This window comes from Triticum aestivum, chromosome 7B (genome assembly GCF_018294505.1).
Source record: "Triticum aestivum cultivar Chinese Spring chromosome 7B, IWGSC CS RefSeq v2.1, whole genome shotgun sequence".
NCBI classification, from domain to species: domain Eukaryota; kingdom Viridiplantae; phylum Streptophyta; class Magnoliopsida; order Poales; family Poaceae; genus Triticum; species Triticum aestivum.
The window spans coordinates 696,074,435-696,089,388 of NC_057813.1; the positions used below are offsets into that span (position 1 = coordinate 696,074,435).

A 14,954-nucleotide genomic window follows, 5' to 3' on the forward strand; every position below is an offset into this window, starting at 1 on the left:
CACAGAAAAGAAATAAGTAGGGGGACAGTGGGTCGCCCTGTCGCAAGCCCCTAGAAGGGACAAAACACCTTGAAAACACACCATTTAGTTTGACACCGAAGCTCGCTGTAGTTACACACCTCATGATCTATCTCTACTACCTAAAACAAACATAAGGTTCCGTCTCCCCTCTTACGTCTTCCATTTCCTTGAGCCTCCGCAGCCTTTTTTCCGCGTGCCTTCCACCCCACGTGCGATTGGTTATGTCCAGCCAATGAAAGAACCGGAAAAATAGGAAACCTCCTTTTTTTAGGAAACCACCTTGTAGTAGTACGCACAAAAAATCTGTGCAAGCGTTCTCTCCCTCCTCCCAGTCCTAACCCTAGCCGCCCTTCCCCGCTGCTGACGCTAGCGAGCAGCACGTAGCTCACTCACACCAGTTTCTAGACACGTCGCTCCCCCTCAACTTCATAATGAAGGAGCTCTTCGGCATCGACGACGAGCCGGTACGTCTGGTGTTGTCTCCTCTCTCTCGTGCATTGGCCAACTTGGATGGAGGGCGATGGATCGACGACGAGCCGGTACGCCCGGTGTTGTCTCCTGTGCATGGGTCGATCTGGATGGTGGGCGATGGATCCGGGATGTAGCGGCTTCCTCGACTTCCTTAGCCACCACGGGCGGCGACGACCAGGTCTGGTTTAGTTACCAGTCATCGTCAATTCACGCCATGAACTCATTATCTGAAAACCGGAATCTCCCTTTCAGTTCAGTGCACTTGGATCACTTTGAAGCAAACTGTGCGTGCATTACTGAAATGGGAGGCGCTGGGAGGCTGATGCTTCAGATGGAATTGACATCGAGGTGAACACAGGCTTACCTACTTTACTCTGATACTATGAACTTGAGTAGCACTTCCTTTCATCTTGATACGAAATATAATAGTACTATTGGGTGCTCTTTGAGTATTTGTCATAGTTTCCATTAGCAATTCATTAATAGATGTTGTTGCAACACAAGGATTGGAAGAAGCATGTGTTATGTCCATTACTTTTGTGATTTGCTATGTGTGCTGATTATTTTCCAATGCAGGTAAGATTGATGGTTGGCCTCCTGAAAACTGTTGGGATCGGAGATCTAACAACTGTAGATGTAGTGAATATTAATGTTTAGTGTGATATGTTAGGTACTTAGTGTTGCATGGTTTGTGTATTGAAGATTGTATGGGGATTGGTAATCTGAACTTTATATGCAAAAAATGGTTTACACTAATTTAGCTAAGCCAAATCGTCAGTCCTAAAGCAACTTTATGGTAGTGTGTGGTGTTGATAGCCATATACCCATGTGTCCATGTACAAATGCATTTCCCTAATTTCTTTTGGTAATTTATAATAGTACATGCAAAATTTGATTTTTTTTCGATTGGTATGCTTGTTACTGGAATCTTATTAATTTCCCTTTCTAATAGACCAAGATCTCAAAATATGCAGTGGTTAGTATGGTTGTTAGCGGCTTATGAAGTTTTAGTAATACAAGGTTTATGTTAAATAATTACACCAACACCTTTCCTTTAGAAAGAATTATAATGTTTTTCATGTTTGCTTGTGTTAAGCAGTTAAGTCGCATATGAAAATTCATACATTTGCTTACTCTCTCTTTAGGAAGAGCTTTTCGAATCAAGGAATAAATGAAGAGTGGAAGATGACCTAAGTCAGTGGAACCTGTCTTCTCATCATTTGTTCAGAAATATGTATATTCCGGATGATTACTTTTGTAAGATTGGTGGAAGGAATTGCATTTCTTACTGTAGTGAGTTTCCAAGAGGATGGAAGCACAGATAAGAATCACATTCTTTTTTGGCAAATTTGATGTGCGAACGAATTGCCGGCACATTTGCATGTTATAATTTGATCCTTTGTTAAAGATGAGATAGAGTTTTTTTGCATGTTACTGAAAGTATGTAAAAAAGCCAACTACAATAACACTATGATGGGGTATCTTGGCAAAGCCTACAATTCGCTCAAGAAACCATTGAATATATATAATTTTAAGCTTATGGTTTTAGACAATTTTGTATCAATTTGGTTGACTTTTTTTCACTTGGTGCTCCTTAATTATTTGCATTGATTGGTGAACAGTTATATGAGTGCTGGAAGGAGCACGAGCTGTTACATGGAATACCTGATGAAGAAAGAGCGACATGGTTGTTAAAAGGTATATGTCCAGTTGTAACGCACGGGCAATTACCTAGTAAGAAAAATCGGACGTGACGAGGCTCCAGCCAGCCGCGAGCGAGCCAGCGTTTCCTTCCCTATGCATTATCTTTTTTTCTTTTTCTCCAGCCGCTCCATACGTTTCGCTTTTTTTGGAACTGCACGTTTCAGTTTCTTTTTTTTTAACATCAGTATAGACACAAGCGCTTAGATACACGCGCATACACTCACCCCTATGAATGCACACACGCACACCCTACATCTATGAGCACCTCCGAAAAACTGAGCCGACATACCATCTTGAGATTTACGAAGGCGCCTTCATCGTCGATGGGAACGTCTTCTCCCACTGAATGCGCATCGCCGAAAATCCTGAAATAAATCCAGCGATAAATGCGAGCACCAGGATTTGAACCCTGGTGGCCTGGGGATACCACAGTCCCTCTAACCATCCAACCACAGATTGGTTTGCAAGTTTCGGTTTCTTGGTTGGATTGGATGGATATGCACTAGATGGATCTCCCTCTCTTCCTTCTTCTTTTTTCCTTTTCCTCCTTCTTCAATTTTTTTATAAATAAAAAAAACATCGATTCAAGTCAAGTCATTAATGGCCGGTGGGCAAAACAAAACCAAAATATATGCAAATTGGCTCTTAGGTGCATATGCACTCATTGTCGAAATACACATTTCGAAAAGTTGACAAATTCAAAACAAAAATCCCACGTGTATATCCGGACATTTTATGTTGTTCACAATGTTTCGGTGAAAAATGACGTTTTTTGTGGCTTGTGTAAAAAGATAAAAAAAATGCCTCGTGAATAGTTAGAATGAAGCATCAGAAATTGTCTTTTTTACACAAGCCACAAGAAACGTCATTTTTCACCGAAACCTTGTGAACGCACATAAAATGTCGGGATATACACATGGGATTTTAGTTTCGAATTTTTCAACTTTTCGAAATGTATATTTCGACAATGGGTGTATATGCACCTAGGAGCCAAAGGCAATTACCGCAAATTAATCACGTCTCATCTCCATAGTAGTACTAGGGCAACTCGGGGGTCACCCAAAACGGATACACGGCATCACGCTTTTCATTCAACACTTGATGCACGGCGCGCGGGCGACAACGAGCACCACCACCATCACCACTCGCGCTCGCAGCCGGGGTCCGTCCACCTGACGTTTTACAACTGCACCCCGTCGGGCAGCCGCGTGTCCTCAACGCCACCATGTCGGCGACTCGCCAGTGAGAAGCGTGTGCTGACACGTCGAGCGAGGAGCCATCCCATAGGCAACTGCTCCCTGTTGTTGCATCGGGTAGTAGACGTTGTGTCGGCCGGTCGAGGAGTCTCCCTTCTCCGTAGACCGGAGTCCCCCAAGCGTCTTGTCGATGGCCGGAGTACCCCAAGCACGGGAAGGGTCAGTGAAGGAGCCCGTGGAACCGGCATGGTGTAGGCATGAACAACACCGGTCCACGGGTTGTAGCCGGAGGCCCACAGAGGGGGCACCTGGAACTGCTGCTGACGGGGCTCGTCGGCGCTCTGCGGCTGCTGCTGCTGACTGCCGCACTGGGCCCCGCAGCGCTGTTCGGCGGGAGGGGCGGGCGTCCCATAGGGCAGCGGGAGCAGCCCCGGATGCTGGGTGCCCGGGTACGACGGGTGGCACTGCGGCGGGGGCGCGGCCGGGGCGGCTAGAGGCGCCGATGAGCAGCCGCGGGTGGTGCCGGCGGTGAGGGCGGTGTGGATGGCCCGCACCTTCATCTGCTTCATCCGCCGCTCCTCCAAGCGGAGGTACGCAACGAACTTGACGAAGGACAGGTTGGGGATGAGGTTGAGGTTCGTCGCAGCATTGCCGAAGTCCTCGTTGATCCCGGCGGTGAGCGTGCTGAGGAGGAGGTCATCATCGATCTTCGCGCCAATATCGCAGAGCTTGTCAGCGAGAGTCTTCAGGCGGCGATAGTAGTCGTCGACGGAGGTGTTGTCCTGGTGACACCCAAAAAAGTCTTGTTGCAAATAAACGCGAAGCTGGAGTTGGTTGTCGGTGAAGCTGGAGTTGGTTGTCGGTGAAGAACCCGTTCATCTTGGTCCACATGGCACAGACATCGTCACCGTCCTCCACGACCGTCTGGAAGAGGTCCGGCGAGATCGTGAGGAAGAACCAGCAGATGATCGTGGTGTCGATGGTGGACCAATCATGGAACTTCGGGACGAGGCTAGAGTCGACGGTGCCGTCCACGTGGTCGATGAGGTGATACTCCCGGAACACGAGGTAAAATACGTCTTCCACGTGTAGTAGGAGGAGTCCGCCTGCGAGAGACGAACCGGTACCCGCTCGAAGATGTTCAGGTTGCGGATGTCGTTCACGTCGGGAGGGTTGGCGTCAGCGAACGGGTTGGAATTGGTGGACGCGGAGGAGGTGACAGACGACATGGCGACAGGCGTCTTCGGTGACGCGGTGCAAGCGATCGAAGTGGGCTGGCTGGTTAGCGGGCAAAGCGAACGATGCTAGCTGGAGCGGGCGAGGCGGGTGATGCGTGGAGGCTAGAGGATCCTACTGGCACTGCGGGCAGGGCAACAGCGGGCGATGACTTCGGGCGAGCGGGTCGGGCGACGCGCGGGGCTGGTGGTGCGATGCAGGCGGGCTGGTTGGGTGGCACAGTGGATCGGGGGCGATGTGGGGCGGGCAACGCGACAGCTTCAACGGGAAAAGGATGCAGCGTGTGACGGCTGGCGTGATAGGATCGCGGCAGCAACGCGTGGAGAGGTAAAGCGGCGGCGGTGGATCGCGACAGGAGGCCGCGGGCGGCAGCGGCATGTGTAGACGCGCGGCGGCGGCGGGGCGGAGCGGAAGCGAGGAACAAAACCTAAAAAACCGATACCATATGTGTTGCGGAAATTGCACGATGTATTGCTCTCGTGCATAGGCACGTATATATGATGTACAACGGTGGACCACGGACCTCAACTATACAAAAAACTAGGAGGCGGGCCCAATATACAATATGCACATAACACATATACTCAACAAAAATGACTGGATCACTTGCTGTCGCGTGCATGCTTGCAAGCCACACCTCCCACGTCTAAATCCATTGGCCGGTGGATATGCGCAAATAGTCCAGCCATATAATAACATCAAGTCTTTTTGTTCACATGAAAAAAGAAAACATTAAGTCCGTCATGGGTGCTCTGACCACTTCAACTCTGTCATGTTTAGGGGCTACTGATGCTGTCATTGGTTAGGGAGTGCAAACCACGTGGGTCTATCATTTATGGGCTAGGTCGAGGACCCAGCGACAACCGAAGAATCGGCCACACAAGCGGTGGCGCTCGGCGTACTCAAGATGAAATCCTCTGAAGACTTGATGTATACTTCAAGAAATATTCAAATGATCGACATGTTTATCCCTAGACGTAGCCGACATACTTGTAAACCTAGATGCCCCCGGTTCCTATATAAGCAGAGGGGCTTAGTCCGTAGAGGGTGGTTAGAACTCATTCGTATGATCTCGAGGTAGATCATCATGTACTTTGTATCCCATTCATAACCAATACAATACAAGCAGGACGTAGGGTTTTAGCTCCTCGAGAGGGTCTGCTCTCTACTTCACTTCATTTTACCATCTAGCCGAGACCATCAGCTCAGGACCCCCTACGCGAGATCTGTCGGATTTAGCTCTGCCACTTTTTTCAAGGCACATACAAGCACCCGCTAAGTTAATGTCTTGGCTTCTCTTGATCCATAATGATCCATGGCGTCCCTTCTATTTATTAATGTCTTCTCTTGTTGATTATCGCAAGCTACACGTATATAAGTTGGTATGACTAAATGTAAAAAGGCGATGTGTGACTATTAATAAATTATTATTTTTATTTAAAAAGGTATAGAGGTTGCGGGATTTCGATGAGAATTGTGAGGATGAGCGAAAATATTTATTTGTTAGGCGAGTAGAAACTCCTATACCAAAAATGTTAGAACGCCACTCAAAATTTTCAACCGTGACCCAAAATGTTAAGGGTTCAATCATTTGTGGGCTAATGGTATATTTTCTTCCTTCAATATTGACTTTTAAAATTGTAAAACATAGATGGTAATTATATATGATTATCATGTCATCTTTATTATATGTGAAGTATGGAATGTATTTTTAGGTAAATGACATGTAATATGTTGTATTGCTCATGCATTTTCATTGCTTATTTTGCTGGCACTTATAGGTGATATCTCTAATGTGCATCCTCTTCTTATTTAGCTGGGCTCAGTGCTTTTAGTTTACATATGTCATTTATATACTTGCATGATGGATAAATCTGAATCAGACCATGGCTCATATATCATTGCTCCAACAACGAGAAAATAAATATGAAAATTCAATTAAAAATATCATTTTCGTAAAACACATGGCATTGCATTACTTGTGGGTTACCTATTCTAGATAATTTTTCACATAAATCAGTATACACATTTGAATCTGGAGTGCACACGACTTTTTGAGTTATACCTATTTACACTAAACATTTTTACTTTTGTATTTGTCACTGACACTAAATCTTAGTGAGATTTATGTTGGTACCATATCATACATTACTAATGAAAACCATTGTACTTAATGATATTGATCACACAATTGCATTAGTAATTTTTATATTAAATGGTAATAACAAATTATTTATTAGTACCAATAAACCAATGCTAGAGTATAGACATTCTAACCATGGAAACCGTGGTACTTTTTAGTTTCGACATTACGATGAAGTGCATTTTCTGTAAATCTAAATGATGCATAAAAGATGAAATAAAATCACATACTCCTATAGTATACTATATGTTTCTACACCTACTTTACTACTCCCTCCGTCCCATAATATAAGAGTGTTCTTTACACCACACTAGTGTTAAAAACGCTCTTATATTGTGGGATGGAGGGAACATCAATTAGTATCTTGCTAGATTGTTCTACACTGCATGAGCATATCAAATATATATATTTTTAAATCAAAAGATGGAATCTTGCTAGATTGTTCTACAATGCATGAGCATATCAACTATATTTAAATCAAAAGCCATTGTAAAGTTTTGAAAACATCTTTTGTATTTTTATATCATACATTAAGATGATATTGCAACAGAGAATTATGATGGTACATTCTACTTTTAGTTATAAAATTATATTTCATTCTAAGTATATAAGAGGCATGGTAATATAACCTACTATTAAAGGGAGGAGAGGCCCCCGCGCGCTGTTCCTCCACTACCCGCCTTGTGACGCGCCGCGGGTTGTATACTATCGCCATGGTGGAGGTGAAGGAGTTAAGTCGGTTTTATCTCAGAACTTTGAGATAAAGGACCTTGGTATCTATTGGGGATATAACCCCACGGTATGCGCCATTCAGGGCCGGGTTATCCAATGGCGACTTGGAGGAACAGATTCACCAATTGGCTATAATGACCAAAGACTCAAGGCATAGAGGGAGACTTATAAAGCAGGCCAGCTCATGGCCCAACACCTGGGAAACATGCTTGATAAGGAGACAAAGGAAGTCCCCTTACTTGGGAAGTAAGATAAGTAGGAAACAGATTAGGGCACGGGTGTTATTATGACCCGGACTCTGTTATAAGCCGAGGGCCTCGACCTGTATATAAAGGGGAGCCCCTGAGGCAGAAAGACTAAGTTACAAGCTCTCGGGTACTAGGATAGCCAAGTCGCACCCTTGTAATCAAGATCCCAAGCAATAATTAATCAAGCAGGAAGTAGGCTATTTCCTCCATCGCGAGGGGCCGAACCTAGGTAAACCCTAGTCTCTTGACTTCGATTAACCCCATTCAAGCTACTACCTTGAGGCCATGGCCTCACGACTAAGTCCTTTCACGAGAACATCTATCATGACAAAACCACGACAGTTGGTGCCCATTGGGGGGCTATCTCTCGATGGTGTTGAGGCCTTGGAGGGAGCTCTCCCAGCGATCGAGGGATATGCGATTGGACGCATATGACCAAGAGTCGCCGAGGCAAGCTCTACATCGATGATTCAGACTGGGGCCTCGAGGCAAATTTGACAGCATTTCTGCCATCAAGAATTGGTTGCGCCATCATCAGGTCCGGCTGGGACGGGAATGCATATGAGACTGGGATAGCATCAACTGGCTCCTTTGACTGCTCAAATCAATTCCGAGGTCGAACGGTGGTGGCGTGAAATCCATAGGGTCCCTCTCCTCACGCTCATTCTGCTTTTCAATCACCCCAACAGATGTTGCCAATGGAGAGAGATCAACAAAGATGTCCTTATCGACTGATTCAGCATCCTTAGGCTTGACAGTAGGTCGCGGAGTCGTGTCCGGAATATCAATAAGCACCTTCTTGCCTGTCCCTTGTGCATGATTGTCAACTCTTGGAGTGTAAGGGACACCCATATCCAGTGGGGCACGTGTGTGCTTGAGCGTTGGATTGGGATGAATCTTTTCTTTGTGAGAGACTGTCGGTTCCTCTACTGTTCCACCTCCAAGTACGTTCGTCTGAATTGGATTGGCATTCCTGCCTTGGGGGGCAGTCGGGAACAATGTTGAAGCAGGCACGTACCCTGTGTCCTGACCATGCACATTACCTGACTAATCAACTCTTTTCAGAGGGCTCTTCCTGGTACCGACTACCTGTTTTGCCGTTTTCTTGTCATCTACAAGTGGAGCAGCTTTGGAAACAATAAGCGGATGAGCGGTGCGATCATGCGGTCCAGCCTGATGTGCTTGTTGCGTGACTACCGGGCCCTTGTTTTCCACAACAGTTGCGGCAGCCGTAGTTGTACAATCTTCACCTACTGAGCGAGGTTGCTCAGACTTATCAGCGATAGTGTCTGGCACATGCATGTTAGGATGCTGCGTTTGGTCCGCAGCATCAGACACTGCTGGGCTACCTTCGAGCCCGTACCTCATGGATACCAATGTCGGCGCAATCTCCGCTATTCTTGTGGAGACCAAATCATCGGAACCCCCTAATCCTGCACCTTCATTGCCGGTCAGCACAGCAGCAACAATTGACAACAACTTAGCTGGAGCATCAGAACTAGTGACAACAGGTGCTTTGACAAAAGTCCACATTGTCGGATGAATAAAGCTTAGAGTGCATGCGCTACAACGGGTCTTTTTTGCTAGCTTTAGCCATATGGCCAGACTGATTGCTTCTTCTTCTTTAGCCTGCATGTAAGTACAGTAGTAAAAAAAGAAAAGGTTGTAAGTTGCCATGGAGTAAAATGAAGGTTAACACTACTGGAAACAGTGAAAAAATCATGGTACAATCAGACAATATGAAAAAGTTGCCATGTGGTTAGTGATTTGTAAGTGTAAATGAAAAATAAGGTCAAACAACAAAAAAGTAGTGGATATGTTGTGGAAAAGAAGATAGTAATAAAAAAAGCCATTTATGTAGAGGTTGAAGGTACCACATAGGGGCTAACAGAAAGTTGCCACATATGGTGCATGAAAATGTATGGAATTGTAGTTGCCACCTTAGCAGGAGGATGGCAAAATGTAGGTGGTGACATGAATGTATAAGGCACAGAGTTGCCATGTCTGGGCATATAGAAGTTGCCATGTAATGTACCTTAGCAGGAGGATGGCAAAAATGTAGGTGGTGACATGAATGTATAAGGCACAGAGTTGCCATGTCTGGGCATATAGAAGTTGCCACGCAGAAACATAACACTTAATGTATGTATGTCGTACTGCTAACCTTTTCCCTGCGTCCCTCATGTCCTCAAGAACTACCGGATCTCCCTTGTTGGAGGATGCAAAGCGAGGAGATGAAAGTGTAGCCGTATGAGCCTTGTCTACACAAGCAGAAGATCTCGAAGGTTGTTGGACAATTTTCTCTATGGTCACTCTTCCACCAACGGTTGCCTGCCTGCAAGAAAAACACAAAACATCAGTCACCACGGGAGAACAGTGAACCAAAAAAGATAGAATAAATAATTAATGAATTAAAGTTGCAAGAAACAATAATGAACAGAAATGAGCCTCTTTATATCAGCAATGGGGTCAACTTTCTCCTTTTGGAAGCAGCTTGAAGGTCCGCGTCTCATGCATCCCTATCCCTTTTGGGGGCTTCGGGACCAGAATGCCCGCCCTATCCCTGTCCAGTGGATGTTTCGGCACCTCCATGACTATCCTCATGCAACGTGTCATGCTCAGTGTCGTCCATTCTGTTATTGCCATCGTTACATGTGTCATCTTGCTGGTCATCATCGTCATAGTCACTGTCATCAATTGATAAATCTTCATCGCTGGGGGGTATCTCTTGCGAATCGTTGTGGTCGTATCTGCCCCTAGATCCAGTTGGATGAGAAGTGCCACCGCAAACAAAAGAACGGAACTGGTTTGCAACTTCATCTCCGTCGCCAGCCGACATAGCAGTCCAACCCCGTACAACGTTCCCAAGAATGTTGGTCATACCGGACGCAAACTGTCCAACAAGATTCTCAATGTTACTTCGCGCCTGTGTTTGTAGAAACAATATGTAAATGGGAGAAAGAACAAACTGCTCAGCCAAGAGTGTGAGCTATCCTGAAAAAAATAATGCATCGAGAAAAAGTAGTGTGGTACTTACAGTTGAAGGGCATGAATCGTTTGTGTGACCATCCATCCATTTGTTGAAGTTGGCGGGTCCCCCAAATAAGTTGTAATCAACGTTCTGTTCTCCCATAAGCTGAAAATAAGAAGGAAAGGTAGTAGGATTGTAAAGCAAAAAGTTAGTAGGAAGTTGCCACATAGTTAGAATGTGAATGTGGGGATTGAACATTGCGGGTAAAATGACTAGCATGTAGCTTGCCAAACGTCCCATCGGGCTTCCTGTCCGCAGAGAGAACAACCTTGATTGCAGCATCAGTCCAAGCCCATGCAGCAAACTTGTGTGATGGAGGCAGACCGCCAAACGGGTTAAGGTTGACAGTGCTGATGTCAAGTTTATCGACATACATGAGCTGAAAAGAAAACGTGAAAACATGCAGGTCAAGGCAGTGGCACAAAAAATAGCTTGTAATGCAAAAAAGGAGTAAGAAAACACTGTTGAGTGGGTGGGGGAGGGGACTTAGAGCGGCAAAGTCAAAGTGGTTTGGCATGAAGTAAACTTGCCATCAGATGCAGTCGGCATCCTTTGTTGTACATCTTATTGGATAGTGAAGTGTGAAGGAAACCAACTATGAAATTGCACCAGTTCATGTTGGAAACATTCCATATCTAGTCCTGCGAGATAGAGAAAATGACAAAAAGAATAATGAAAAATCGTAAGCTGCAGCATTATGTTGGTAAAAAAGAAGAAAATGAACTTGAAAGATATGAAAATAACAGTATAATTAAGCAGCTAAGGTGCAAAACGGGTACAGGACACAAAATCATACCGGAACAGGAAAGCATCTGCTGCTGGGGCGTAACAATGTCGTGGGAGCAAAGACATTTGAGATCAGGTACATGAGTAGCTTCCTCTTGAAGTCATCGTCGCTTGTTTGCATCGCACCAATCATATTTGCAAAAGCAGAGTTCGCTGGGAGGGCCATAAGCCCAAGGAACATTTCAGGGAAAAGACGTACTTGCACCTTCGTATCCACCTTGTAAGGGACATCCATGCCGCCATTGGGGACACCAAGTGTGTTGAAGACAGATTCTTCATCTAGTAGAATCCTACCACGTCCTGGTATGACAAATTCTCTCTTCTGCGGATGGTATAACCTCGCAAACCAGTCGCACATGGGGTTATTCAAGTTGGTGCACTTAATGTTCATCGGCGACTGCATCCCCATTTCCTTTGCAGCTTCTTTCTGGGCGTCATCAAAATCTCGATACAGTTCTGTTAGACGTTCATGTGATCCCCTGTTGCGCGCGGCTTTCTGCTGTTGAATGCATGTGCAAAATTTAAGTTAACAATGAGATAGTAGGAGCTCAGGGGTGGCTGCATTTCAGACAAAACATATTTAAAATGGGGAGAGAAGGAGCCATATAGATTGCACATACCTTCTTTGCATTGTGATTATCGCCACCCGCATGTTGAGCTCTTGGCGGCATGAAATCATCGCTATCAGGGTCAGGGACATTCCGAACCATGGCTCTGCAAAATGCCAAAATAAGATATGAGTACAACCTGAGTGGTAATGAAGTTGCCATCCTACAAAATATGTACTAAATAAGTACTGAAGAAGCTGACATCTGGGAAAATTGTTGCACAACTAAAAAGAATGTTGCCATCTGGCTATCGGTCAAGTCAAGCTGACAGTGTGCCGTTTTGGACAGAAATGCCATCCAAAACAATTAGGACATCTATAAAAATGTTGAGCAGGCAAAGTTGCCATCACTAGTAGATATATTATGAAAAAAATCAACATAACGGTATGATAGCAATGTAGTTGCCATCCACACTATATTTCCAGAAAGGTGATAAGTTGCCATCCACTGATCTACAGTCAACAGAGATAAAGTGTCACCGGAACATAGTTAGCACAAGTTGCTTTTCTCTGAATTTCAATCATATATATGTAAGACAGTGTAGTTGCCAACAGTGTACACAAAAGGATGTCAGAACTTGCCATCGACATCAATGCGATCCACGCTAGCAACAGAAAAAATCGCATATCATTGAGACATGAGAAAATGCACAATCTATCTGTTGCAAATCAACATCATCATTCTGTAAACATTGGAAAAAAAAGGTACCTCTGTAGCGAAAAAAACAGAGTGTACTCTGTTGTAAAACAGAGTGAATTGCAGATTCCAGCAAAACAGAGTGTACTCTATTGCAAAAACAGTGCCGATGAAAGTGCTTGGGTAGAAATTGCCATCCACGGCCTAGTACACAAGCTAACAAGTTGCCATCCATGGTGTAGTAGTCAAGGAAATAAGTTGCCATCCGCAAACAAACTGCATCTACAATTTGCTCAAAACATACATGGTAACAAACCGCATACGAGGTTCAGATGGCACTGCACTAACATCAGTTTCGTATATCTAGCATCACAACACAATGTTTCACTCTGTTCTTCCATCAGAATTGTAAATCTAGCTTCAGAACAAAAATCACTAGTTCATTCTGCTGACACATCAGATTTGGGGATCTAGCTTAAGAACACATCCAGAGAAATAATCACAGACCGCACAAAAAAAGTGATGTACACTGCAACACTGACCTCACCGAGGAGAAGAACGCTTCGGTGGTCGCCGGAGATGAAGTCCGCTGAGGAGGAGCACCGGCGAGTAAGCGCTTCTACACCCAATAACTGACGGAAATTCGTCGCCACCTCGCACAAAATCCCCGCTGGTCGATTGGAGAACTTCCTCCGGGCGAGGCAGTCGACTTGCCGGCATAGTTCGCCGGCGCCCCGGACAACAACGGCGGCCGGCCCAGATCCGTTAGACTCAAATCTCTCACTGGCGACTCGCCGGAGAGAACGAAGTGTGCGGGTGGAATGGGAACCACCCATAGAAGGGGAGATGGTTGCAATGCGGACGGGAATAGGAGTAACTGGAGAGGGGGAAGGGGAAAAGGGGGCACGCGGCGGCAGTTTCGCCATGTTGTACGGAAACTGCTCGAGCGGAGCGGCGGAGGAGAAGTGGGTGGAGTGGGAGAAGTGGGTGGAGTGGGCGAGGAGAAGTGGGTGGACAGTTCGGACCGAGATGCAGTTATTCCGAACGGGTGGTGGCTGTCCTACGTGACAGCATTCGCAGTCAAGATTCGTACAAACCAAATCGGCGTCGATTAGCTAGTTCGGACCGAGGGGGTCGAAATGCGGACGTTCGGGACTTATTGATACCGTTTAATTATCGTGAGGTATTTGGCTGCCACTAAAAACTATATTTTTATGAAAAAACTAACAGCCACGCGTCTGACATCTTACACATCGTCCACACGCCTCCATCATCACTCATTTTGCCACGTATGAACAGATGACATCAGCAGAAATCATTTTGATTTTTGGCTTAAAAATATTTTATCTCCTAATTAAAAAGTCGAATTAGAAATTCATTTTCACCATTAAATCCGTCTCGATGAGATCTTCAAAACTAGACCCCATGCTGATATGTTTCGACGAATTTGTTTTCCTAAAAGTTGCCATGATGTTTACACTGTAGTTGCCATAGTGCTTAACTAAAGTTGCCATGTCGCAATTTTAGTTTGTAGAGCATGACAATTTTAGTTTTTTGATGATGCCAATTCCAGTACTTGGACCATAAAAATTATTATTTTTATGAACCATGGACTTTTTAGATTATGATTCATGGCAAGTCTAGTTTCTTAATTCCCCGTTTTATAATATGTCAAAATTTATTTTTAAATGTAGAAGAAAATAGCTGAAACATATCATGGCAACTTCAGTGTAAACATCATGCCAATTCATGTGTAATAGACATGGCAACTTTTAACCCCCAAAAATTGTCGAAATATATTTATATGAGATCTAGTTTCGATGATCTCGTCATGAGGGATTAAATGGTGAAAACGGATCTTCAATCGGATTTTTCATTAAGAGATAAAACATTTTAAAAACTGAAAATTCAAAAAGATTCGCACATGCATGCATGCGGCGACGTGGCGCAGTCTGTGTGTTATAGGGCCTGTGAGTGGGTTTGACTGACACCACATGTGTGGACGTTAGCGTTGTCCTATTTTTAATACCGAATTATTTGCAGGCGGTGTCGCTAGATCTCAGTCGACTGAAACTTAACCAAGTCTTAGTCAAGTGTCATAACATAAAAAGGAAAAGAAAAAAATGCTCGAAACTCCACGTA

The 14,954-nt window shown here is 44.9% G+C and overlaps 1 protein-coding gene across 5 annotated transcripts; it reads right to left on the reverse strand.

Moving 5' to 3' along the window:
• Positions 1–9,334: 9,334 nt before the first annotated feature.
• LOC123161168 (uncharacterized) lies at positions 9,335–13,829 on the reverse strand. Of its 5 annotated transcripts, none has more exons than XM_044579013.1 (5): positions 11,313–11,427; positions 11,000–11,161; positions 10,789–10,887; positions 9,916–10,644; positions 9,335–9,380 (listed from the first exon to the last, which is right to left on the reverse strand). In XM_044579013.1, the coding sequence occupies exons 1-4, from the start codon at positions 11,397–11,399 to the stop codon at positions 10,309–10,311; spliced, it is 684 nt and encodes a 227-aa protein (XP_044434948.1). In that variant the 5' UTR covers positions 11,400–11,427; the 3' UTR covers positions 9,335–9,380; positions 9,916–10,308. The 5 variants fall into 5 exon arrangements, with proteins under 5 accessions (XP_044434948.1, XP_044434946.1, XP_044434947.1 ...); XM_044579011.1 differs by having other exon boundaries at positions 9,916–10,677; XM_044579015.1 differs by lacking the exons at positions 9,335–9,380; positions 9,916–10,644; positions 10,789–10,887 and adding exons at positions 11,579–12,064; positions 12,189–12,282; positions 13,355–13,829 and having other exon boundaries at positions 11,003–11,161; positions 11,313–11,423.
• Between the last annotated feature and the right edge of the window lie 1,125 nt (positions 13,830–14,954).

Excerpts from the sequence above, each read along its gene's own strand:
- LOC123161168 (XM_044579011.1), bottom strand. The coding sequence starts at position 11,399 with ATGAACTGGTGCAATTTCATAGTTGGTTTCCTTCACACTTCACTATCC. Across the intron at positions 10,888-10,999 it reads GGACGTTTGGCAAGCTACAT|CTTATGGGAGAACAGAACGT; the intron begins GCTAGTCATTTT and ends TCTTATTTTCAG. Across the intron at positions 10,678-10,788 it reads ACGATTCATGCCCTTCAACT|GCGCGAAGTAACATTGAGAA; the intron begins GTAAGTACCACA and ends CTACAAACACAG.